Genomic DNA, 25,738 nt, shown 5'->3' with positions numbered 1-25,738 from the left:
AACGGTTCACCGGTTCGGCTATTTCGCTTTGCCTGTTATGATATTGCGCGCGCGTCTACGTGGACGCGCACAAACACCTGTAAATCGGACGGTACGGTGGATTTTTCGAAAACTAACTTTAAAAAATATACATATTGACTAAAATTACTCGTGGCCATTACAATGTTTTAAAGCAATAGTATGTTAGTATTAAGCTTATATCGGAAATAAATTAAATATGCAAATAAAAAAGAAAGGAAAAAATAAAAAAAATCATGATGAACCTTTCACTTACTCTGCAAAAAATCCGCGCGCTCCTATGATGTACACTCAGTGTACTTGCGAAAATCTATAAAAATGATTAAATTTTTAATTGAAAAAATACGAATCGATATTTATAAAACGTTCAAACGTTACAATTATTTCATTAAAAATGCTGAAAGTGAGTAAATTAATTGAGCATTGCGACGCACCCGACCTGAGCGATTGCTCTCGAGATACTGACATTGCCGCCCGGCGCAGAGGCGCAGCATTGACCAGGGATTTTTAATTCCTGTTTTCATCAAGTATCTTTAAATATTTATGTCCGGGTTATAAAGTCTTGGCTCTTTATTTAATTAGGATAAAGATATATTGTTTGTTTCGTTTGGTGCGTCTGTGGGCTGCAGGTAGGAATTGCAATACAAAAATTGCCCTTTGGTACTACCGGCAGGCCTGTCGAGAGGGGGAAGGGTACAAATTCCCGGGGCTCATTCTCCTTCAGGGGTGCAACTCTGGAAAAAACCATATCAAGAATATAATTTGCCATATTTTTTACGTAATTTATTGTTTAATGTTCTTTTTTATTAATATCACACTTAAGCATCCAAATCAAATTAAAAATCATTATTCACTTAAATTACCGATCTTTAAAAAATAAAAATTAATAACGTAATTTACATTGTGGCGCATTTAAAATTAGCCTGAAAACGTTGGGGTTTTTTACTTATATTTTATCAAATATTTAATTTTTAATAACATCATTTCATTATTCAAACAAAGTCAAAAAGCTTTACCAAATTTATTTCGGTACTACCGGCAAGCCTGCCGAGAGGGAAGGGGGTACAAATTCCCGGGGCTCGTTCTCCTTGAGAGGCCTCTGGAAAAAAATCATAGCAAGAATATATTTATAAAAATAGTAAAAGCCGACCTCAAATAATGAATCTAAACTAAACTACAGTTGTTTGAGATGTACCTATATACTGATGTATTTCAGATGTAAGTTATTTTAGCCCTTTTTATACATATTATACAATAAATAAAAGGAGCGGAACATTGCCTTCAAAAGTTAATATATAAAAATATTATTATTCAAAGGAACAGATAATAGTTTTTTGACGCAGCTGTTTGTGTTAAAATTTGTTTGCAAATTATTGTTGACTTTATTGCTTTTTAAAAACGACGATTTCCTAAATTGCTCCAAAAAAATAAATATTTGTTAATGTCAATAATACCGGTATTGCCTGTTTTTTCTTTCGGTAGTACCGGTATTGAAAAACCCGCTATTATTGTAATCCGAGCTGCAGGCGTCTCCGAAGTGGATTGTTCTGGGTTCCGGACATTAAGCTGGACCAGTTGATGAAAAGAGTGAAACGGCGGTTTTTGCGATCTTTTGCCGATCTAAAGTAGAATCGGCCTTCTCTCGGTTGCGGTCCAAATTGGAGGTCTATTGAAGTTCGGGTGCCTTGAACTCCGATGTTAAAAATAATAATGTTAGATCAAAGTGACTTTTTATAAAAATATGCGATTTTTATTACTTACAAATCGCAAAAAAATGTTTGTTTTAAAAAATGTCAATGAAAAACTAACCTGTAAACTATATTAAGCTATCATGACCTGGACAATCGTTCATGGCCGATGACACATCATGTGTCTCATATTTCCGCAAATAGTTATTGTCCGGAGACACAACCCCTATGCCACGATTTCATCAAGAATTATTAGTCTATAGTACAACTCATTTATCATGATCTTGTAATATATTAGAATGCATGGGTCTTATTCAAATATGATTTTTAAACATTTTTCTAATAATTCTTCAAAACAAGTTGTACTCATTCGATAATGATTAAATGATAATTAAAGGATTAACTGTGTAACCGCGGCGCCTGTATAGGGTAAAACATACGCAAAGCTTGAAAACAGGAAAGTACTTTCTCTCTATTTGGAGTATTTTTTTTAACAATGCTAGATCATTTCACTCCTTCAAAAACTGTCATTTATTAAACCGTTATTGATTTGAACTACCCAATTTGCTTAGATTGTTCTGATTTAGCTTCGATAATATAAATTAATAGTACCTGCAATAAATTACCATAAAAAACATGTTGTCGACGAGACTTTACATCGTTACATCGTTTACAACGTTACATCGCAGCCTAAACCTTTTGTTACATTGCATCAAGGAATAGGTAATTACAGAAAAAATATTTTTAACTCCTAATTAACCTATAATTTGAAAACAATAAAAAATAACAATTAAGAGATTAAATTATATTTTAAATCAGTAATTTTTCCAGTTAAATATAAAAGTAAGAAACTTGAAACACTAAATAAATCTAATTTACTGGCGAGTATAGAAAAATATTTTTTTGCTAAAAGTCCAGAATTAGCATACTAATACGTGTTGTCCATACATCCTACAAGTCGGCTGAAGGATCATGCTTTAGATGCCTTACTGATTCTCTGCTCAAATTTCTAAAAATCTACTAAATAGTTTACTGATACAAACTTACTTATTCTTATGTTTTATAATATTATATATCTTTATTGTGTTTTTATTGTTATTTGATATCAAAAAACTAGAGTGTGTTTATAAATAAACGTATAATTAAAATCTTAATGTTCAATACTCACACTGCTTTTTGTTCATAATCTCCTTATTGTACTTTTCCTCAAATCACTAAGAAGAATATTGGCATAAACAATGATGTATTCAAGCTTTCTTGGGAAACAAATAGGTCTAGTGGTCTTCCGTTGCTAGGGCAGGTCTTAGTTTAATTAGCACCCCAGGCAAAAATTAAGTTAAACATGAGCTGAAAAACTATAATAATCAAATAGTACTTCACCGTCAATTATATTTCGCGATTAATATATATTTTAATAAGCAATTATAATATGAAAAAATCAACAACAACATAGTGTTTTTTGTCAGCAGCGAAAACCTGATATTTTTCATCCCGACGTTGAAGCTAAAAATATGTCTCACTGGTCTCTAATCGTATGCGCACATTCACGTATACTGTTGCATTCTTGAAAGTGTGAAAGGAACATGTAAATAATAAGTAATTATTTTTAGAGACTTGTACACGAGTGTAATCATTTAATTAATTTGTGTAATGATTATGTCTTTTCAGCTATAATTAGATTATAGACTTATTTCGTCGGCAGTAAATTTGTTTAAAATATATTTTTGCTTTGTGATTATTGTCCTTTTAAACTTTAATATATTCTTTGTAATTCAATATAAATACCTTATTTACTTCATACACTATAATTTAATAAAAATAACATATTACAAACATATTTTTTTTAAATAATAAAATTATTCATGTCCTTTCCATTGATATCAAGATGGATGAAGGTGGAGAATTAGTGGTCAGTCGTGCTCCGCGTAAACAAAAATATATGCGCCTAAAAACAAAATCATTAAACATTGCATCAACTTCATTTACTGTAAACACTAGCGCTGAAAAATAAACGTCTTCTTATTCTCTCCATAAGAGAAAATCATTGCATCAACTTATCCTGAAAAAATAAACAAAAAGTCATTCCTTAAGGGCGAATATCGTTCCTCACATATTTTTGAGTTGTGTCATTATTGTTAAAGAAGTGCGATATATTAAACTAGATGTATTTAAGTCAGCATTATACTAAATCAGACATAATTTAATCTGCAATAGAATCAGTGTGCTGATAAGAATAAGTGTTTCTACATAGTTACCTACTAACTTAACTAACTAGTATAAATATCATACTAAAAATTCATTAGAATTATTATGCAGGGCAATTATGTAGACCACATATGTAAATAAGTATTAAAATCTTTGATAAATTAAAATATTCTCTTCTCTTCAGAAATATTAAATAAAACATGTAATAGTTCTGAAGAGCCACATGCAGCTCGCGATCCGCATCTTACTCACCCCTGGATGTCATTCGTAATCGGTAGAGGAGGGACAATTGTTAAGGAGCAGCTGGCGAAGACGACTTCGAGGGGAGATCCGCCATTCTGGTAAAGATCCGGAAGGGAAGATAGATTTCTAGAATATATTTTCTCACAAAAAATAGATTTTTTCAATATGTAACAAAATCTTTATAAATATTAAATATATATAAACATAGTGAAGTTTGATTCTCTCTACTTGAATTGAATTATATTTAATATCAGTGAATTCTAAATATTTATTTAAAATTAAATTAATTATATATTAAAAGTAATTGTATTGATTTATTAAATAATACGATGCAATAATATTTCCAATACGCCCCAGTTGTTCTCGGGTCAAGTGCAAAGTGAATCGCAAGGTGTTACGTCACAACACCTGTTGCTCCACAAGCGCCCCCAATTTTTGAGAGCTGTTTCAACCCCAAAATCGACGTTGCACATTTTATTACTGATAAAAATAATTAAAAATAAATTCAAACACTCATAATTTCGCGTGGTGATGAAATTAATAAACTGAGAAAAAAGCTCCGAGATATTGAGACATTCGCAAAATAAAAAGTTTTTATGAAAAGAACAGATGGATTTAATTTTTTAGTTACCTCCTATACACTTTTTTAGATTTTCAACAGGAAACTATAGTTAATTCCAAAACTACAGCTGAATCACTACTCTGTTAAATGAAAGGTAAAAAAGTAATATATATATATACATATATCAATTTCTTAAATGAAAAATACTATATTTCATTAGACATACTTTTATGAAAGTTTGCTTTGAAACGTGTCATATTTTTTCCAGTGGTAGTCAGTGACTAATACCTGAAAGGCCTTGGTTCTCGAGCCGAATAAAAACCCGTGTTTTTCAATTTATATTGTGTCTGGGAGATCGGAATTAGTTAGTATTATATAATTATAAATAGATGGACCATCACAGATTATATTTTCCTAATCTCACAGATGAATCATTGAAAGAAAATCGTGCATAGTGCTATATTTTAATTGTTAGCTGTAAATAATAATTAACATTTAAACACTATATGTCACTAATTTATTAATCGAGTGTATCACTACTTACTTGTAGGTGTTGATTGTGTTTACCACTTTGTAACGCATTGGGCTAACGCCTGTCATGTTACAACGGAAGATTTACAATAAAAAATAAATTTAATACAGATAAATACATAAATATATTTTGATTGAATACGCGGTAACTCATGCACTACCTGCTGCACATCTTAGTTGGACCCGCACATCCTAGCAGTCCGAAGATGAGAATATTACTGGAGTACGGCGAATGTTCAAATGTCGATTTGATTGCAGATTAAAAATAATTGTCAAGGAGCTCTGCGTATGTCATATGTAGTTCTCCAAAACTACCATTCACCCCAAAAGTCAGCATGATCTTTCCTGTAGATAATACACTTGTTTCGGAACTTTTTGGTCCACACGTAAACTTGTTGAAGTAACACACATACATCACCCTACTGAACTTTCAATCCTATTGACTGAGCGCTGCTTAACCTTAGTGCATGTTGCATGCCCAGTTACCATTCTTCAAACTATGATCTATTTAACATTGCCGCGATTTGAATTTTTATCACTATGTATTTAACTTCATGTTCTTCACTGGTGACTACATCTTCTAGCCGTCTTTGAGCAATGCGAGTGATTATTTTAAATAGCCCACAAAACCTACTACCTCAGAAGAACCACACACGGGAAAAAATAAGCTATTTACACTTAAATCGCTTTTTTTAAATAAAAAATATTTTTTTTAACAACTTTATTGTTCTAATTTGCATTAAGTTTACAAATAGAAAAAAATCAACATATACATATTATTTTAAGTGGAAATAATGACAAATTAAAATAATGAAAGAAATTTGGATATACAGAAAATGTATAAACGTAAACTTGTTGTCGACTGATAAAACCAGTTTATTTAATCTTAAAAAACCAAACACAATAGAAAAAGTTTATGCAATTAAATTCACAAGTTATCCTCCCCGTCCTCCTCCTCCTCTCCTGGTCTTGTTGATCCCTCTAAAATTATTCATATTCCCACCTCTACCTCTTCCTGAGTTTAAATTACGGCCTGCAAACTGATTGCCCCAATCAGGTTTGTGCATTTGATTCCCAAAGTTGTTCTTTGGAGGTAGATTACTCATCATGTTACTGTTGAACTTTGTCGGACTTTCAGGCATGTTAGTGTTGATATTACTGGGACCCATGAATTGTTGAGAGCCTAAATTGGAATATTTGGGTAGCATTAAGCGATTGGTGCCTTGTTGGAACTGTTTAGAACCGCCAGCAGTGACAGAATTGTTTTGATTGAAGTTATCCAACGGAGGTCTTGCGACAACACTATCCATGAGACTCGGCAATGCTGCAGGACGGATGTTTCTGGGTGGCATTTGTTGAAAATTTGGTCTCATTTGTTGCATGTTGGTAGGAGCGCACATTCTGTTACCCATCATGTTTTGTTTATGATTAAGTGGAGGATTATCAAAGTTGCGTCTTGGCATATTCATAGACATGCCTGAAGCAGGGGGTGGGTTTGAAGCGGGCGGTGGAGGTACAGGAAGACTTGGAATTTGATTGTAAACTGTGGTAATAGAAGGAGAGATCATATCTTTTTTCAGCATGCTATCGGATAACGATTGATTGTTGACCAACGATGCCATGAGAGGCATGTTCAACATTGAATTTGTGTTTTGTTTAACAACTGGAGGGGCCACTGGAGTGGGAACAGGCGCCGGAACCGATTGTGATATTGTATTTGCAACATTCATCTCAGTTGGAGTGGTAAAGGATTTAAACAAATTAAAATTTGAAGAATTTTTAACCATATTCAACACATTTGCAATCGATTCGGCTGTTAAATTAATGTTTGGTGTATTTTCAGTTAAATTTCCGTTCGACTCCACAGCAGCCGGCTCATTATCTTTACTATCTTGTATAGACTGCGTTATTATTTTCATCTCTTCTTCAAATTGTTTTTCTTTCACCTTCTCCGCAGCACATTTAATCACCTATAAAATCCAAATTGTTAACAACTTAAAAGTTATTATAATTATAAAATATAATTAATAACCTCATCATAATTATAATCGTCGTCATCGTCACTGTATTTTGGTTGTTCAAAATTTGATGTTTCTCCAGTAGGATTACCACTAGACGTTTTTAACGAGAAAGGACTTTTCCTTTTTTCATTAGCTAAACAATAATAAAAATATATTAATTATACACTAAATAATAATTAAAAATAAATTGTCCTTGAATTTACCAAAGGGATCTTCGAGTGATGATTCGATGTCGATAAATTTCCTCAGTTGTTCAACTCGTTGAGGATCTTTAGCTTCCAATTTCTTCAAATAGGCAATAAGACCGTTTTGCTCATCAGTAGAAAGGTCTTTGAAATTTTGCAAAAGAGTTCTTAAATCAGTATCGCTCAGCTTTTCAATAAATGGCGTTTCTTGCAAAGTTTGAGTAGACTGCATTGGCCCTCTGCAACAAAAATAATATAAGAAAAAGTACACTAATAAGTTTAATTTTTTAAACTACAATATCTCACCTATTAAAAAGAGACTTTTCATTCACATTTCTATTCATCGTTTCACCTCGAATCACAGCTAATTGTGCTAACAAATCTGAAGAATAAAATCGACAACATTAATATTTATTTTATATAAATAAAAAAAATAAAGAATTTTAATTACCTCCACCAGACGGAAACGCTTCCTTGGTGGAATGTAAAGTACTGTTAGCCATACCGACAACAGCATTAATCAAACCTTCTAGCTCTTGAGTAGTGACATCCATTTTTCCTTGGGTGATCAATGCAGTTGCTATTTGATTTGCTATAGCAGCCTTATCGACAGCACCGATTCCTACTATGTTGATTGGCTTTTGCTGAAATGGCAAAATTGAAAAAAAAACATATGAGATTGATTACAAATCTGATGCCTTGGAATATATAAGTCTAGTAAAATTCATTCCAAGCAGATCTATCCTACGTTGATAACAATAAAATTTCTGGATGATTTCTTCGACATTTACTTATGAATTTTATAGTTTATAATTGAGATTTATCCCGGATAAGCATCTATGTGCAGATTTTTGAGCGAGATTCTATAACTTAGGATTCTGGAAGGTGTTGGTCACATATTACTAAGAATATGGCTACTCGAACAAATTCAGGTTCAGTTCACACAATACCTTCCATTGAATATTTTTAACTTATAATAATTTAATATTTAGATTTTCACTTACTTCGCTGAACATCTTAGATTTTTGTGATTTCATCTCAGTGGACATTTTATTTGCTTTATGAACTAAGGAAGCTATATACTGAATAGCTTTCTTGGTCGCTTGCTTCGCATTGGATTCTATAAGATCGGCGAGCAGTTGTCCCTTTAACTTCTCTTTCACAGTCTCAAGAATCACACAATATTCATCGTCAAGTAAGATATTATCAGATGAATTTGGTTTTTCCTACATAATAATACAAATAATAGTTTAACAAATATATTAAAAAAATATATTCATTTCAAGAATACCTTTTCCATTTTAAGACACTTGGTCAAAAGATCAACAATCTTGGGTCCGAGACTGCCAAGATAGTTCTCCACCGCAGTAAGATGTCTCAATACAATGATGACACTTAATTCTTCAGAATTATATGATTGATCTGTTTTAGATTTTTTCCTTTCAGATGTCTTCGAATTTGACCTCCCCCGTTCTTTTGAACTACTAGAATAGTCAAATAAATGAAAAATAAAAATAAGTAGTAAAAGAAAAAATAATACCACCATATATATATTTAAAAAATTACCTTCTTAATCTTTTGACTCTTCGTTCACCAGAAGGACTAAGGAAAAACATGCATTCAAATATGTTAATTCAATTCATGGTTAATATATGTAGTCGCCTGCAAAAATCAGCATCACTTCTCGAAATCGTAAAAAAATAAGATTCTTCCGTTATCGCTTGCTGGAATTCTCAGATTTTTTTGTGTTCATTTAGGGGCAAGTCTCCATTGTTTTCTAGTAGTCGAAACAGATTCAACAAATCGAGTTAAGGGTAGTGAGCGGAGAAAAATTACCTCGTCTGGTGAAGATCGGCTGATACGTAGAATTTGCTTATGTGGGTCAGCGTAAAATAGCGGTAGATATTACCAGAGAGTTCAATGATACAAAAACCAATTAATGTGGACACTTCGGCCGTATACCCACTAAAAAGACGCTATTGACAGAAACGCGTGGAATGGGCCAATCGGCATAAAAGTTGAACTTTTATCAATTGGGGAAGGGTGATGTTCTGATGAGAGCAAAATTAATTTATTCGGGTCCGATAGAGGGTTTACATTCATCATCGAATGGGTAAAAAATATCGTGATTATTGTATCCAGCTAACTGTGCGAAATCCAGGAAGGAAAATGATCTGGGGATGCTTTTCGTATTCCGGAGTGGAAGATATACACTTTATCAACGGAACGGTAAAGGCGGCAGGACTAAAAAAATCATCTTGAATTTTTTTTTAATCTCTTCGATGGAAGAGCACCTGGGCTCAAATTTGGACTGCATCTCCATGGATGATTCTGCACCCTATCATATGGCGAAAATGGTCAGTTATATTTTTTTTAAATCAATTTTATTAATGTCTTAGAAATGAGATTAAAAATTTGTAGCGACCACACACAAACGACCATGTTTGTAAGGGTCATTGTCTCAAATCCTTAAACTCGCGTCAATTACTGTGACCAAAAACGATAATTTATTAACAATGGAGATAAATAACATAATGGCTTATAAGGATTTGGGACCGCACATAACGCGAGTTGACTATAAATATTGTCGTTAAGAAAATCCCTTTGTGACACAAACGGTCACGAATATTATATCACCACATCCATGACCGTTTCCGAAAAATGTAATATGACCTCGAACGAGCGAACGTCGCTTTCTAAAGGCGTAGACGTATGCTGCCGTTCTACGAAGTGACTACAGCGATTGGCTGGAAAATCGCTGCCAGCAAGATTGGCCAGCAAGCCTTTAACCCTTAAAGGATATAAGCCCGAACTCCGATGAAGAGAGGGCAGAGTCCAAGACAGCCAGACAGTGAGGAGACACCAGCAGCCATCCGAAGAGACCAGCAGACGTGCCCTCACCGACAGACCCGAAGAGAGGAACTGGAACTCCTGACATTCGCTGCAACCAGCCACAAGAACCCTGATCACTCACGGGCATCATCACCTGTTTCAGCTTCACTACAGCTTGGAGGAAACGTATCGCCGATTATCGTTCGGCAGCAAAACAGAAATAAAGACTTATTAGTAATAATGCAAGTTGTCTTTTTAAGTTTGTTAAAATGAGTATCAAAGTTTTTTACTTATGGGTTATATGTTATCTAATCCATTTTTATATATTTTTTTTAATTTTTTAACTTTATATTTTTATGTGTAATACTTCAAAAACCCATTAAATAGTTTATATAAAAAATACATAAATTTATTTAAACTGTAATATTTTAGAATATGATAATTTTGAAGGTGATGCGTTTTTTTGCAGGCGCCAGGATATAAAAAAGATATATATACCTTCTAAATCTTCTATTTCTTTGTTCATTTGAAGCACTAAAAAATAGTAAAACATTAATTTAAATGTATATGTATCACAAATACATGTAGATATATAGTATATTTTATTACCTTGTATCTCTTCGATGTTTATAATCATTTGAAGGACTAAAAAACATACTTGCATATTAACACATTGTCTGCGGAAAACGTAAAATTATGTTTTTTTCAATGTTGCTGGTATGCAGGACCCGTAAAAATACGTTTTTGTTGACTGATGGTGGAAGTTGGGTAACGTATTTATACAGATTATTTTTACGATGGTTTTCATTACTATTTGTTAGATCACAGTTCAAACTATAGAAATCTAAAATACTTCTATATTTTTTTTATATGATTAATTGTAATAAAAATTGATATAGTTTCAGTGATATATATTTTTTATCAAATAATGAACTATTCTTTTATTTCACACGGTAAAAACTTTGAAACAGATCATAATTATACCAGATTTTTAATGGGCTGCTTTTGTACTGCAACTCTGTTCAAACTTTTTTTTATACCTGGATAGAGATGATTCATTGACATGGGGTTGGCAGAAGGGATTTTTTTATCACACTTGACTCATTGTATTAGTTTTACTTGACTATATAAATGGTTCTTCAATGAATCTTTAGGGCCCATACGCACTGTCGGCTAGCCGCCGGCGACTGTACTTTATATGGTTTTAAATGGGTGCATACGCACGCAGGCGCCGAGTCGCCGGAGCGTCAGGCGCGATCCTGCGCAGAGGTGATGCACAGGCGACTTGCCTGTCGCGGCAACCTATAAAAGCATGGGTTTAGATGAGTGCATTCGCACGAGGAGCGACTTTCGAGGCGACTTATACATCATTCACACAAAATGGCTTCGACACAGAAAAGCTCATCGTAGAAATTGAATCCCAAATTGTTTACAATAATTTTATATAAATATTGACAACGAAAAAAAATAACGAATTTAGCATCTAAAAAATTGTGTGATATATATACATTTATATTTCATACGGGGAAATTGAATATTATATTGAAATTAAAATAATATTTTTTTCTCTTTAAAATTAATATTGCAATTTCTTCGCGAATGTACTACCCGACCTCGAGTCGCTCGGCTTAGCCGCCTGGTCTAGTTACCTACGTTTTTGAGCCGGCGACCGCTAGTCGCCGGCGGCTAGCCGACAGTGCGTATGGGCCCTTAGAGTTTGAAAATGTAGTATATGGTGAGTTTGGAATTTTAAATTTTATTAAATTATATTAGATACTTTTGAAGATATGGTAACTTTTATGCATGCGAGACCTCGATTTTCGCCTGCGCCCAGAGGAATATGGCACACAATTATACCCGCAAACAATGTGTTAATAAAATATTAAATAAAAAGCACATTTAATATTAAATAAACATTATATCACCTGAATCGTTTAGAAGGTCTCTTTATCTCATTTTCGTCACCACTCAAACCAAGTTCATCTAAAATACGTGATTTGTGAAATCGTACTTCTTGATCACGAATATCTTTCATTTTCTTCTGCCAAACTTTTCTCCACTCTCCCTGGGGGTCAGAATTCTTACCTATGACATAAATAAAATATGTAAATAAATTTTCATGCAAATAACTTATTGAATAATCAAAATCAATACTTTTATCGCTGAATCTACTATTTTTAAATTTTATCCATTCCTCATTATATCCTGGATGAGTCTCTGGATTTTTGAGATGTCCATCGAATTCCTTTCTAGTCCTAGTCATGTATGAATTCATCTTTTCGTGAAAAACATGCCATTTATTACTCTTCTAAAAATATAACAAAAAAATTCATTCATTATATATACAATAGTAAAGCCATTCCATAATGGATTTTTTTTCTAATAAAGTGAAATATTTTGTTAAAATAACATATTTTAAATATGTAAAAAATACTAACCAGATGTTTCTTAACAAAAAATGACAGAAATTATTTATAAAATGATTTACCAGTGAATTGTCTCTTTCGGAATTTTTATTAGGATTTTTTTCCATATTCCTATCAGAGTTTCTATCTGCATTTCTTTCAGAGTTTCTATCTGAATTTCTTTCAAAATTTCTATTGACATTTCTATCAGGATTTCTGTAATTGCTCCTATTCTGAGAACTGAAAATATAATTGTCAGTATATATTACTTAATTAATAGTATATATTTTAGCTTTCACTGAAATTAACTTACAATGGCGAAGGTGACCGACGGCGCCTATTTTTATCTATAGATCTATCGCGTCTTTTATCTGTATCGCGTGACCTTTCTTTTTCGTTTTTATCCCTGAATTTTTTATCAATATTTTTGTTACGATCTGACACAGATTGTTCCTTGGCAACTTCATCAGCAGTAGAAAAACCCAACAATTGTACACTACCTGAACTAATTGACTCAGGAGACTTTCCTCTAGAAAATAATTTACTCAATAACGATACTTTTCACTCACTGTATCAATAAGATCATTACCTATTGCGATCAGGTTCTTCAGGCTCAGTTGTGGGAAGATTCAGTTCCTTCAAAATCGTCAACTTATTTTGATTTAAATTTTCATTGTGCAAATCCTTCATCTTTTGACTCCAAAATAAGATCCATTCGGGTTTTAAATCGCACTTCCAAATATCTTTATTATCTATTAACAGTAATGATGAATTAATAAAATGACAAGTAAAAGCAAAATCATTGAAAAAGCAAAACAAACCAGATTGAAGCTCTCTGCATTTTTTATTCCAGAATTTTTTCCATTCTTTTTCGTAACATGGATGCTTTTCTGGATATTGCTCATTAGTCTCGTATTCAATTTTAGCAGTTGCATAACAATCGTTCATTTTCAGACGATAATGTTCCCATCTATCTTTCTCAGAAAATGATGTAAACTAAAATAAAACACTTATAAAATATTTACCAAAAAATCTATTCCTCTTTTCAAATAAATAAACACCTTTTTAATTTCCTCTAGATCAATTAACAATTTGAAATACTTTGTCTTTCCACATTTTTTATCGCTACCTTCAATTTCGTCTTCACTTTCAGAAACATTACTTAAAGACGATATAGAATCTAGTGATGTTCGTCTCTTATAAGCTGTAATACAAATAGTAAAATAATTATAGCTTCTATTATTAATAAATATAGTTGAATATAACTTACATCTTAAAGAGTCTTTAGGTATTTTTCTTTTAATAAACTTATCTTCATTCTAAAATATAAAATAATTAATAAAACTTACAATAATTTACAAATGTATTGTATATTAACATTAGGTTTACCTTTTTTTGCGTTGTTTCAGGGGTTTTTAAAATCTCTTCATCATCAGAGAGCCATTCAAAATCTCGCTTTGAAGATGGAGATACTTTTTCGCTATAAAATAATAAGTATTTCTGTTAACACTAAACAAAATTCTGCCACATTTAATATTTTATAAAATTAATAGTATATTTATTTATTAAAATAAGACCATCATATCTTAACAGAGGGGGCCTAATGCGTCAGAATAGTAGAAAAACAAAAATAACGTAATTGAATTTAAAAAATGAAAAACCAACTCCTCATGTTAGACATTGTGAAGATCAATGTACAATGCTAACATATTAAGAAGCTGGATAACTACTACAAAAAGAGAGTTGGCAAATGCTAATGTCACTGAAACTGGTATGAAAAGTTACTTTAACATGTTGCTCAGAGATGTATATATGGCCTAAAAAAATGTCTAAGATAAGAATCCTTTGTAATAAATAAAAAAACCCACTAACAATTACGATGTTTAAAAAGACTACAAGATGCTTACCAATGCTCAAATGTAAAGGTCATCAGCAGTCGTAATTAAATTGTAATGTAATAAAAAAATCTACAAGTCATAAAAAAGGATAATGATATAATTAAAATATTTAATATATCGAAACAATAATTGCCGGAATATTCCAATGCTTTGGTTTTGCTAACCAAAAACATGTTGAAACATGCAAGCGGCACTCGGATTATTTTTTCGGTTTTTTATTAGCAATTAATTAAAATAAGAATAATAATTTTAATACCGGTAATAATGTTTTTTTTTATCGGTAATACCGGTATTGTAAATCCTGATATTATTGCAATCCCTAGTTGTAGCCGTGTTGAGCTCCAAGAGTTGAAATACTCATTTGGCATGTAGCCACCATAGCTCACTAACGGCAATCCTTTACATAACTTCCAAATAAAAAATTAGGGTATCTTAAAATTTGAGTTTTCACAACCAAATGCCATGACAAACCTTGTCAAAGGCTTTTTTAAATCTATAGAGATGAAAAATCCATTTGAACTCTCACACATCACACCACCAAAGAGCACCAAAAAAATGTTAAAGTGCTAGTCTGTAGCAAAATACAAAAACTATGAAATTTTTTGAAAAAAACAAACTTACTAACAATAAATGCGCCTGGTTAGACAAAACTAGGATTTTTACATATGAAACAGACCAAAACCCCTCATCAGATTGTAACGTCATACACAACACAAAATATTGCTATTTATTATAGACAATTTGTACTCACCAAAACTCTTCTTCGTCTATGTTTGGAGCTGGCGGTTTACCTGCAAAGTCATCACATACGCATATAAAAAAAATATCAAGGCTTATAAAAATAAAATAAAAAACTGGATGAATTACTTGTTTGAGAGATCATGACAATGTATTCTTCGTCAACGAGTTCTTCAAAAGAACAACCGTCTTTTTCATTGAAATGTTTACCAGTGTTTATTTGCCTGACATATTTCTTACTAAAATTATTATGAAACGTTTCGATTTATAAAAAACAATTACATTCATCCACATATTATTGAAAAAATAAATATTACAAGTTTTTTTCAAATTCATTAGCCGAGATGACGAGTGGACTCAATCTTCCATACGCTTCTTCTATACATCTACAGATATTATCTAACACTTTAAGATTGCCAGACCGAAACTCTCTTTTATGAATGTACTTTTGCAAAGCTCTATAACACTGAGGATAGTGATAACACTGAAAAAATATGGTTTATGTAACAAAAAGGTTAACCATCGTTACCGAATTCCGTCAAAGAATAATGTACATACCATGTATATTATTTTATGGCGGAATCCGCTTAGATGGTTTAGAATTGAGCGAGGGTCGCCTTTAGTAGAGCACAAAGTGCAATAGTACGTTGGCTCTTTAGTTTCATATTCATTTGAGTCGATAATTTCAATAAAATACTCCAAACCGATAACTGGATTTCTAGGAGTAAAAAAAGAAATAAGTTAATAATAGCGATTGATTGTATTGCAATTTTAAAATCATACTTGACATCTTGAAGTTGTTGTTCAATTAATGTTAGAGTTTTGACTTCTTCAATCCCGGGGGGGACTGGCTCGCCGGGAGCTACCACCAAAGAGCTATCACTAGTCATGATTTTACCTACTACAATATATAATATTAGTTTAATGTCTCTAGCTACCTCTTGTTTAAAATTATTTAATTAATTAATAACCTTCATCCTTCACTAATGGTTTCCTTTTATAGAATGGATGAGATGCAATGACGGAGGTCGGCCATACATTTTTTACGAGAACTTGGAAAGTATGCTTCTTTCCTTTCAAGTGACTCTATAAAAAAATTAAGTAGTATTATAATGAAAACATATATTTTAGTACAAAAATTTAATATTTCAGACTTGTAATATTACCTGTAAAAACACTTCTCCCAAACATGTTGCACCACACGGATAACAAAGATAAGTCCAATAGCTCTTTGTGTAAACCCTTTCCAACATTGGGTGTCTAGTCCCATCTTCGAGTTGTATTTGTTCGTTCTTTAGAAACTCTTCAATATTGCTGTCAAGTTGGGTCTTCTGTAACAATGTTGTTCCATATTAACATATGTTGTGAGATTATAACATTGTAATTACCTACATGGTAATAGATTGTGAAAAGAGACATTCCACAAATTAAAACAATAAAATTATCTCGACTATTAAATCGATAAAACATAACATTGTATATTTATACTTAAAATTGTATACATACATAAATTAATTTCAATAATCTTACATATTTCTATATGTAAAATTCATATTCTTTGTTACATACATTGACGAAAAAACTTGATAATAATTAAGATATTTTATTGATACATATGTACATCTCTTTTTATTAAAATTGTGACATAAAAATTTAATGTGAACGTTCGAGTATTATTAAAGTAAGGAAAGTATATCGGTGATGTAAGTAATACAATAAATAAAATCAGTTTGGTGGTTGTAATTAGGATTATAATAATAATTTGAGTTTTGTTGTATTTCATCGGAAAAGTGTCAAGGTGATGTTCTTAAAAATTAATCTGCAGGCCGATTGCGTGTTTATGTATAAAAACTGTCGATTATCAAACATATACATTTTTTAATAGTTTTATTAAAATATTTCTAATACTCTCAATATATGTCAGATTTAAATTTTTTTTATTCACCATTCAACTGTATTATAAAAGCAAACTTATATTTTTATTATAATTTTTACGACATAAATATGGTTTTTAATAGTTCACTGATGAATGGTACTTCTTAAAAAAGATATCTCTTTGGAGGGGAACGACAGTCGAGTTTCACTACGTTTTTTATATGCCAGCAAGTGATTTGTTTATAAAAAATCTATGACATTCATAGAATTTTTTTATTAAATATTTTTGTAGTATATGTACTATTCAACAGGTGTGACCAATATTTTAATTTTGTCGCATGGAATATTCTGAACTTGCTGTTAACACATAAGACTTTAAAAACGAAGAATTCTAGGACCCACAGATAGCGTCATTAAATCAGGTCATGCCACTGTTGTAAATAATTATAATTTTTACGTGAACCTTAAAAATACATTTATTAAAAATATCAGCAATTGTTACAATCATTTAAATGGCACCAGTAGTTGTTATTTAACAAAAATCTTATTCAACATCTATTCGTCTCGGTGTAGAAGAACTTGTAAAATCAATGTTACGATATTTTCATCATATTCTTAGTAAGCAGTCGAGATTTTTGCTTTCTGTTGGGCCCCTGTAGAACGTAGGTGTCCTAAATGGAAATACAATGGGGATAGGGTTGTGTAAGATGCAGCCCTTTAAGGACTGGCGTAGACAAACCTTAATGTGAGGTGGCAGTATTGGGGTTAATTAAGTGACCTTTAAAATAATGTGAAGGGGTCCTAACACAAAAACAGTGAAAGACCTAAAATAAATCACATTTAACCTATACCTACCTGACGATGTCCCAAGTAGACAGTACAAATCTTCCATCACTTTGACATTGATCAAAGAGATATTCGATCCGCACATTAAACACAAAAATAATCTTCTTTTTCGCTTCATTGTATATTTATAAGTTCAATAGTACAACATAGTTTAAATTAACGTAAATATATAGAGAATATTATTATTACCTTATTCGCCATTGCTCTTCTTCAAATTTACGATTTGCAAGGCTTGATTCTTCAGTTTTTCCTTCGGTTATTGGTGATGAACAAGGGGGTAAGCACTTTGAAAAGTGTAGAACCAAATCAGCAAATGCAATAAACCGTGCATTTGTGTTTGACACTTTTGGTTTTTTTTTTTATTATTTGAAACCGCACAAATTTGAAACACAGTCCTTATTTTCACGTTTGTCTTCAAAGATGATGTACGATGTGCTGGAGAACGCTGAGATGATTCAACAAAGAACTGAAAGGAAACAATGCACTTCTTAAGGGTGTATTTTGAGAATGGTTTATTGCACAAATTGTATATTTCAGATATAGAAAACTCTCTTACCATTAGCCGGTATTAAAAAATGTAAAGATCCATTTCGAAACTTGCGAAAGAATTACTACTTTGAAATTTATGTATGTATGTATTATATGTTTCAAACTAATAATTGAAGAGTACAAATCATTTTAAATTAAAATAAAATAATTATCATAGGCAATAAAATAATAGAAATATCGTAGACAATATAAGTATTAAATAAAAAGGAAAAGAATAACGCAATATAACAATTTTTGCAGCTGTTATTAACAGTAGCATAAAATATTGATGCTTTCATATTAATAAATATACTTTTATAAATCAAGCAATAACAATATTGAATATTTTGTATAATCATTAAATTATTCTCGTAGTATAGTCAATTTTACCTACAATGAATTAAAGCAAAATGGTAGTATGTAATTGCAAAATTATTTTTATTGAGTACTAATTATTGATGGCAATAAACTAAATAATGCAAAAAATATAAATGATATACTTTTTCGATCTATATATCTAAATATAACATCGAATAGCAATTTTTTTATTACAAAAAATAATAATTTAATGTAATAAAAATATTTTTTAGATAAGTATTAGTTTTTAAAAAAAAATGTAACGAATACTGGAGCTATTTCTGTAAAAAAAGGTTAATATTTAGATTTATAACAACTTAAGAACTTATAGTTTAAACGCAGATTATTAAATATTATAGATAATTCCATTTTATAAAAACAATGGTTACATTTTCAAAATACTTTTTTAAATTCCTCTTTTATTTATATTTAATTCAATGTTATATTAAAACTTTTTTAACATATTACTGGCGAAAAGCCAAATACACTAGACCCCCAATAACACGGTAAATTGGGGACATGCTATTTGGGTGCCCGTTACTTTATACGTGAGCGAGCCAAAGGGAGGATAACTCACCACATGCGCCTAATTCGTACTTTCTAGTCCCCTAACAACATGCACCCAAATAGCACTTCCCAATTTATCGTGTTATTGGGGGGTCTACTGCAATTGGCTTTAGTTGATGTTGTGGACGTCGGGAAGCCAATTTTTGGCTTTATGACTAAATGTAATTGAAAGTGTATTGCACTTAATCTATTGATTTTTTGAAACATTTTAATTCTATATGAGGTATTTAAAGATACGATCAGAAGATCAAAATAAATTGTGATATTTTACGGATAAAAATTGTAAATACCATTGGTTAAACAGCGCAAGTGAGCTTTTTTCTAGAATTTTATTATGTGTTAGCAATAAATCACATTTTTACGGAAGGTAATCGTCGTTTCGTTTATGTTAAAAATGTAATTCTAAACCCTTTAAACTGTACTCATGATTAGGTGTGCTATAAAAGGGAGACACAGTCCAACAGCGAAAGTATTAAAACTAAATATATTTAGATGTAATTTTGAGGAGTCAATGCTTTTAATTATTACACTAAAATTTGGGGGAAAAATTTATATTCAAAACGTCAACTGCATGTACGGTTGATGGCGAGCGACTCAGCCGTTACACGTGCTCGTGTTTATAGTCCCTCGCCACCAACCGTGCATGCAGTTGACGTTTTGAATATACCGCATGTATGGACTGACTGCACGCCACTGATATATACATATAATTATATTGTTAATGGAATATTTACAAAGCTTTAAAAAGGAAGATAAAAATCCTCCTTAATAATAAGTTTACGAAGGTATTCTTTAGTATATGAAAAGATTTATTTTATTATTTTTTCATTTACCTTATTATGTAACAAAAAATATGTTGAAAGAATAGTTACACGAATCTTCAAAATGCGTTAATTTTTGGGAACAAATATTTGAGGATTGGTAGATCAGAATCGGGTTTTTTCTGTTATGTATAAAGAAAAATACACTTCCGGTTAATTCATTTTTATAACAGATATACAAAGAAATGATAATGTCATTCCATCGTATTTACATTCAACTAGGCCAGATATTTGGGGACAAACTGACCGAGATAATTATGTTTGTATTGTAAAGGGGATAGATTCAATCAATCAGGTAATATTTTCGTTTGAAAGTAAACAAACAAGGGTGAAAACTCTATTCCTTTTGTAAACAAATTATATACACACGATTGGAAAATATAAAGTAATCGAATGCTCAGGTGGTCTTTTGAGGTTCAGATTTTTTTTAATCACCATATATAAAGCAAGATTTTGATGCACGGTTGACAACAAAACATTGACTTTCAACTATGTAAAATGGGTTCGTTGAAACAAAATTTGAATTTGTTTCAGATGCTAACTTTTCATGGGCCTGTCGCCTTGCACAGAACAGTTTCTATAAAATTAACTATAAAAAGAAAAAGTCAAGTAAGTGCTGTGTAGTGTAATTATACTATTATATGGGCATCCAGACTATGAGTATAAATGTATAATATTATAGAACTTAATTTACGGTATTTTGTTTGTATTATGTAAGAGCAAAAATAATTCTCAGAAAGTTGTTTTGAAACAATCATCAACATTACTCATGAACCTAAATGAGTAAAATTGTGTTAGTTTTATTAATAACAATAAACACATTGCTTAATTTAACAAGAAATTATTATGAAAAGCTTAAAGATAAATCTAGATTGCACGGAATTAAGAATATACGTCAATAATTAGTAATAGCAGAAATGTAAAATACTGAATTGGTCTATATGAGTTTGTGTTATTTTATATTATTTGCAAAAAAGTATGAAATCCAACCATAAAAAATGACTATTTCAGGCTTAATACAGTATTCTACTGATATATGAATTACAGTAATGTTGTTTGGCATATAAAATCAGCAGCAATCTAAGACAATGGACCCTATCGCTGAGTATAATATGTATATATATACATTGTTTTCACACTTTATTGATCTATTAACATGGTTGAAGTCTACGTTGTTCCGCAGTTACAAATCTCTTATGATTTTCGAAGACGTTGTCTACACTGTCTTTCAAAAATCATTCGACAAGGTTGCCGTGAACTATTTCTTGGGATACTGAGTAACTTTTATGTTTTGAACATTTGTCACTTTTATCTTTAGTTACTTGAGTAACTGTTGTTAATACATATCTATAGTACTCGTTATTCTTATTCAGGAATATTGCAGGGATCCAATTTATGTCCCTTGTTTCTCCTGTTCAATAATATACATCCAGACGTATGTCGACGACTTGAAAATCTTAAAGAGTATTCGTATAAATGCAGATTCAGTCATTACAAAAGGACTTATAGCGCTATGGGGTTGATCGTTCGAAAAATAGCTGCCTTTCAAAATATTATATAGTTTTATTTTCCAGATCTTTTCCAGAGAAATTCTATTACAGTTTAAGTAGAAGTATTTTAACCACTTGTAATTTTTGCTTCTTTATGCAGAGATCCCTTTAATAATTTATTGGCGATTTGTATTCCATACGATACATCAGTTTGTTGCGTCCCGAATTTGGCTCTATTCTCTGGAGTTAGTGATGTGAAGTACTTCTTTATTATTATAAAGGGTTCAAAATAAATTCCTCAGGTATCTTTAAAATACATAGTATCACATACTGATGAAGCACTTTATGACGTTGATAATCTTTTGATGCTCGGCGATTTAAAGCTGCAGGTTTTAAGGAGACCTAGTCTTAATTACGTCCCTTGATCTGGTCCATCGGGGTTTAAAAACCCTGCTATGACATTACCCATCCAGCTTCTCAATGAGATAGTTGCGACTTGCTGGTCTATGTGGAATGGTGTCTTTTTTTGGTACGCAGCACTAGAATTGTATATTTTATCTATACATACCTATATGTATAAATATATATGTCCACATTTTATTATGTAGATGAGTATGAATATGCAATGTCCATAGGCCATTATGACAAATTGGAAAACAACCTGTCACAATGATCATATTTTCAATAAATAAATAATATAATATAATAACAAACTCTTAATTCCATGCACTTTAAAATTTTGTATATACATTTTATTTTACAAAAGAAAACGACACCTCTAGTTGTGCAGTACACACAAGAGGTAAGGATATATTTAATATTGATTTGTTGTTTCAAAGAAAAGGGCAGTCATTGTTCAAATTCTCATTGGCTATGCACCGATGGTAAGTAAAAGTATATGTTAAGTGTTTGCAGTTTGTCAAAAAAGTAGCTCACGATATAAGTTAAAGTCACTGCTGCATCTACAGACAAAGATCGGCATCTAAGCACATTCTAGTGAATTAAAAGTCATTCTTAGTTCAACAAAAAAAAAGTCGGAATTTAAATAAACTTTGAATCAGAATAAAAATCAAATCTTGGTCAGAATTTTATTAACAGCCTGGAAATAATAATATTATTCAGGGTCAGAATAAATATCAAATGGTTAGAATAAAAATGGCATACGGTCAGAATAAAAATATAGGACATTTATGTGAATTAAAAAAATATTATAACATTTGTAAATATAAATTAGCAATAAATTATTTATTTTAGCAATATCTTATAAAATATCTCGCTCGCACCTAAACTGTTGGACAGATTAGGTTGATTAGAACATTGAACACTCCATGAATAACTCTCAAGAATATTTTTAATTGTATATAGGACGAGAAGGCAATCAGTGCAACGAACGAAGCGGGAATAACGACAGAGCGGCTTGTTGTGTTGACATCTGAGAATGTTACAAGCCCAACCAAACACCTTCATAATGACCATGTATTATTATGCTGACCATCTGTCAACATTAAAATAATTCTTAACATTTTATTTAAATTCTAACCATTTAATATAGATTTCGACCAATTATTATTTATTCCGACCGCTTATATTCTAACAGATGAATTCTGACCCATGTAACATAAATTCCGACCACAACCATTGTAAAATTCTGAACCGAAAAATACAAGCCTTTTATAAAGTTAAACTTTTAAAGTTCTGGTTGGAGAGATAATTAGTCTTTATTATACTCATGTCATAGGTTTTATTATATGCATTAGCAAGCTATTCGAACTTATAATATATGTGAGGATATTATTTAAAAAATATCCTTTGCAACTTTCATTTAAGTTACATGAGTGTAACACTGTTGTTATTTACAAGCAAGAGACCGGAGGAAGTTTTCTCTTATTATATCTTTATTAAAAACAAGGATAGCACAATATTAGTATATGACTGCAGAGCATAACTATATAAATAATCCCTCAAGAGACACCCAAAAGTGAAACATCTTCTCCATACTTTCAAAAACAAACAATAAATGTTACGAGACCCTTCCCAAGATATCACAACTGAACAATATAATTATACTGGTTGAAACGTGCAGTTAAGAAACCTTTTTTCATTCTCAGTAATTGGCGAAGAACTGAAGACCGATAATATACGGCCTAATTGGTCGAAATAATCCTTTTTCTGTTTGATTTATAAAAAGTCAAGCTACACGCACTCACTTATTCGAGCAATGTTGACTCTTTTAGGACTATTCTACTTCGAACTTGAAGACAATTTATCTTTATATCGATCGGTATACTTAAATTTCTTGTGCATTGAAATATATACCAAACAGATCGACCAAGCATCTCACTAGATGACAGTCACACCTCTCGGTCCCTAAATCTAAAATATTAAACGTTGCAAAATTTTTGGTCGATTTTAGATGTTCATAATAAACTAAACATCTTATATCTCAACATGATTCTTATTTGTGTAGCTTGAGAGGTTGACCAGTGTTTTTTTTTGTGCATTTTTGTACAAGACCCATTTCTCATCATCTCATCATTCGTGACAAGGCGACCCGAATATAAATGGCAATCTAGTAACAACTAACAATTCATAGATAATCTGTTTAACAATCATGTTTTGTGACAATATTCACATTGGCATTCAGAGCGGGATAAATTGCATTGTTATACAGATATTTAGTCTCAGTGGTTGTATTACTTCCTTTATTTTTAAATTTGAATAACATGTAATGTCGAACTGGCAAGTTTATGGTTAGGATTGTTACACATTCAAGTCAAAGAAAAACTGACCAAAATCAGTTAGTGACTCTTTAAAATAATGCAAAAAATTCAAATAACATAAAAGAAGACAATATCTTAAGCATTAACTAATATATAAATAACAAACATTTTTTCATACATGTACTATTCGGGGAACGCATTGGAAATCTTAATATAAAAACTTTATATATTGCAGCAGCGGGCCTGAGAATGAATTAAATTTCCATAATTGATATATATATATAAGTTGTTGTTATTACTATTCACTAGGGTTGTCACGTCTGATTCTTCTTAGTTATTTTTATTGGTTTTCTGGGCACGGAGGGGGGGAGGGTTAATTTTGTATTGCATTTGGGACTCTTAGATTGTCAGTTTTAAATATAATATTTGTATCGGTAATATTGTTTCATACAGAATATTATAGTATATTTTGTAAAACAAGGAAACATGATTTTAGGTTACGAATGTCCTAAATCGAAATCATACTATCCTAGTTCATCGTTTCAATCCAATATAAAGCAACGTGCAAGTGAGCAAATCTGAACTTTGCAACTTTGATTTGTTTCAAGCTGGTTCATCTTAATTCACTATATAGTAAGATTATACACTGTATACACATGTACATGAATGTGGCAATCTACACTTACCATTATATATAGACATCCTATTAATATACTAAATATGTTTTTCACTGTAAAAAGGACAAATTCGGTTTAAAATTGGATATCCACTTTGACACAGTGCGTTTAGTTTGGATTTTATAATATATATTACAAATAAATTAATGGGCCGATGACTTTAATATAGTTATTGAATGAATACATTCAATTAGCAATGTTCAATATTGATTCTTTGGTAGATCACGTCCGATGCGCAAGTGTTTTATTTCCGTAAAATCACTAGGCGGTGGATATAATACAAGACGTGGGATGCTTTTCTAAACAAATTGCTCGTACAACGTTGAAATAATAAATGCGTAAATAGATTTCCGATTCGAGGCACATATTCTTAATTACAATACAAATTCTACGAGCACAAAATGGCCGAATTGTTCTCTGGTGTAAAATTTGTACATTTTGTCGTTTACAAACACGAATTACCTAAGACCGGCGTATTTTTCACGGGCGACGTCCAGCAGACCGCCATTTCCGAGTACCACAATGAAGCTT

General features: G+C 31.4%; 1 protein-coding gene across 12 annotated transcripts; it reads right to left on the bottom strand.

Annotated features, from left to right (window-relative positions):
* Positions 1 to 6,099: 6,099 nt before the first annotated feature.
* On the bottom strand, positions 6,100 to 25,738 carry LOC148227206 (uncharacterized protein CG7065-like). 12 transcript variants are annotated; one of them, XM_088202572.1, is made up of 28 exons: positions 25,670 to 25,738; positions 18,237 to 18,513; positions 16,493 to 16,657; positions 16,298 to 16,412; positions 16,110 to 16,227; positions 15,885 to 16,044; positions 15,644 to 15,810; positions 15,456 to 15,565; positions 15,340 to 15,379; positions 14,080 to 14,170; positions 13,961 to 14,009; positions 13,752 to 13,894; positions 13,512 to 13,686; positions 13,280 to 13,442; positions 13,004 to 13,219; positions 12,774 to 12,930; positions 12,440 to 12,593; positions 11,994 to 12,370; positions 10,895 to 11,433; positions 10,784 to 10,819; positions 9,020 to 9,055; positions 8,745 to 8,937; positions 8,458 to 8,679; positions 7,905 to 8,097; positions 7,760 to 7,835; positions 7,472 to 7,692; positions 7,280 to 7,401; positions 6,100 to 7,217 (listed from the first exon to the last, which is right to left on the bottom strand). In XM_088202572.1, the coding sequence occupies exons 19-28, from the start codon at positions 10,939 to 10,941 to the stop codon at positions 6,183 to 6,185; spliced, it is 2,181 nt and encodes a 726-aa protein (XP_088058698.1). In that variant the 5' UTR covers positions 10,942 to 11,433; positions 11,994 to 12,370; positions 12,440 to 12,593; positions 12,774 to 12,930; positions 13,004 to 13,219; positions 13,280 to 13,442; positions 13,512 to 13,686; positions 13,752 to 13,894; positions 13,961 to 14,009; positions 14,080 to 14,170; positions 15,340 to 15,379; positions 15,456 to 15,565; positions 15,644 to 15,810; positions 15,885 to 16,044; positions 16,110 to 16,227; positions 16,298 to 16,412; positions 16,493 to 16,657; positions 18,237 to 18,513; positions 25,670 to 25,738; the 3' UTR covers positions 6,100 to 6,182. The 12 variants fall into 12 exon arrangements, 10 of the variants coding, with proteins under 10 accessions (XP_088058698.1, XP_088058699.1, XP_088058693.1 ...); XM_088202573.1 differs by having other exon boundaries at positions 10,895 to 10,962; positions 12,211 to 12,370; XM_088202567.1 differs by having other exon boundaries at positions 10,895 to 10,930; positions 12,211 to 12,370.

Source organism: Plectrocnemia conspersa, unplaced genomic scaffold (assembly GCF_051122295.1).
Source record: "Plectrocnemia conspersa isolate PC_06_02 unplaced genomic scaffold, ASM5112229v1 ptg000013l, whole genome shotgun sequence".
In the NCBI taxonomy this organism is placed as follows: domain Eukaryota; kingdom Metazoa; phylum Arthropoda; class Insecta; order Trichoptera; family Polycentropodidae; genus Plectrocnemia; species Plectrocnemia conspersa.
Note: the sequence above shows the minus strand (reverse complement) of the source record. Positions and strands in the feature narration are given on the sequence as shown.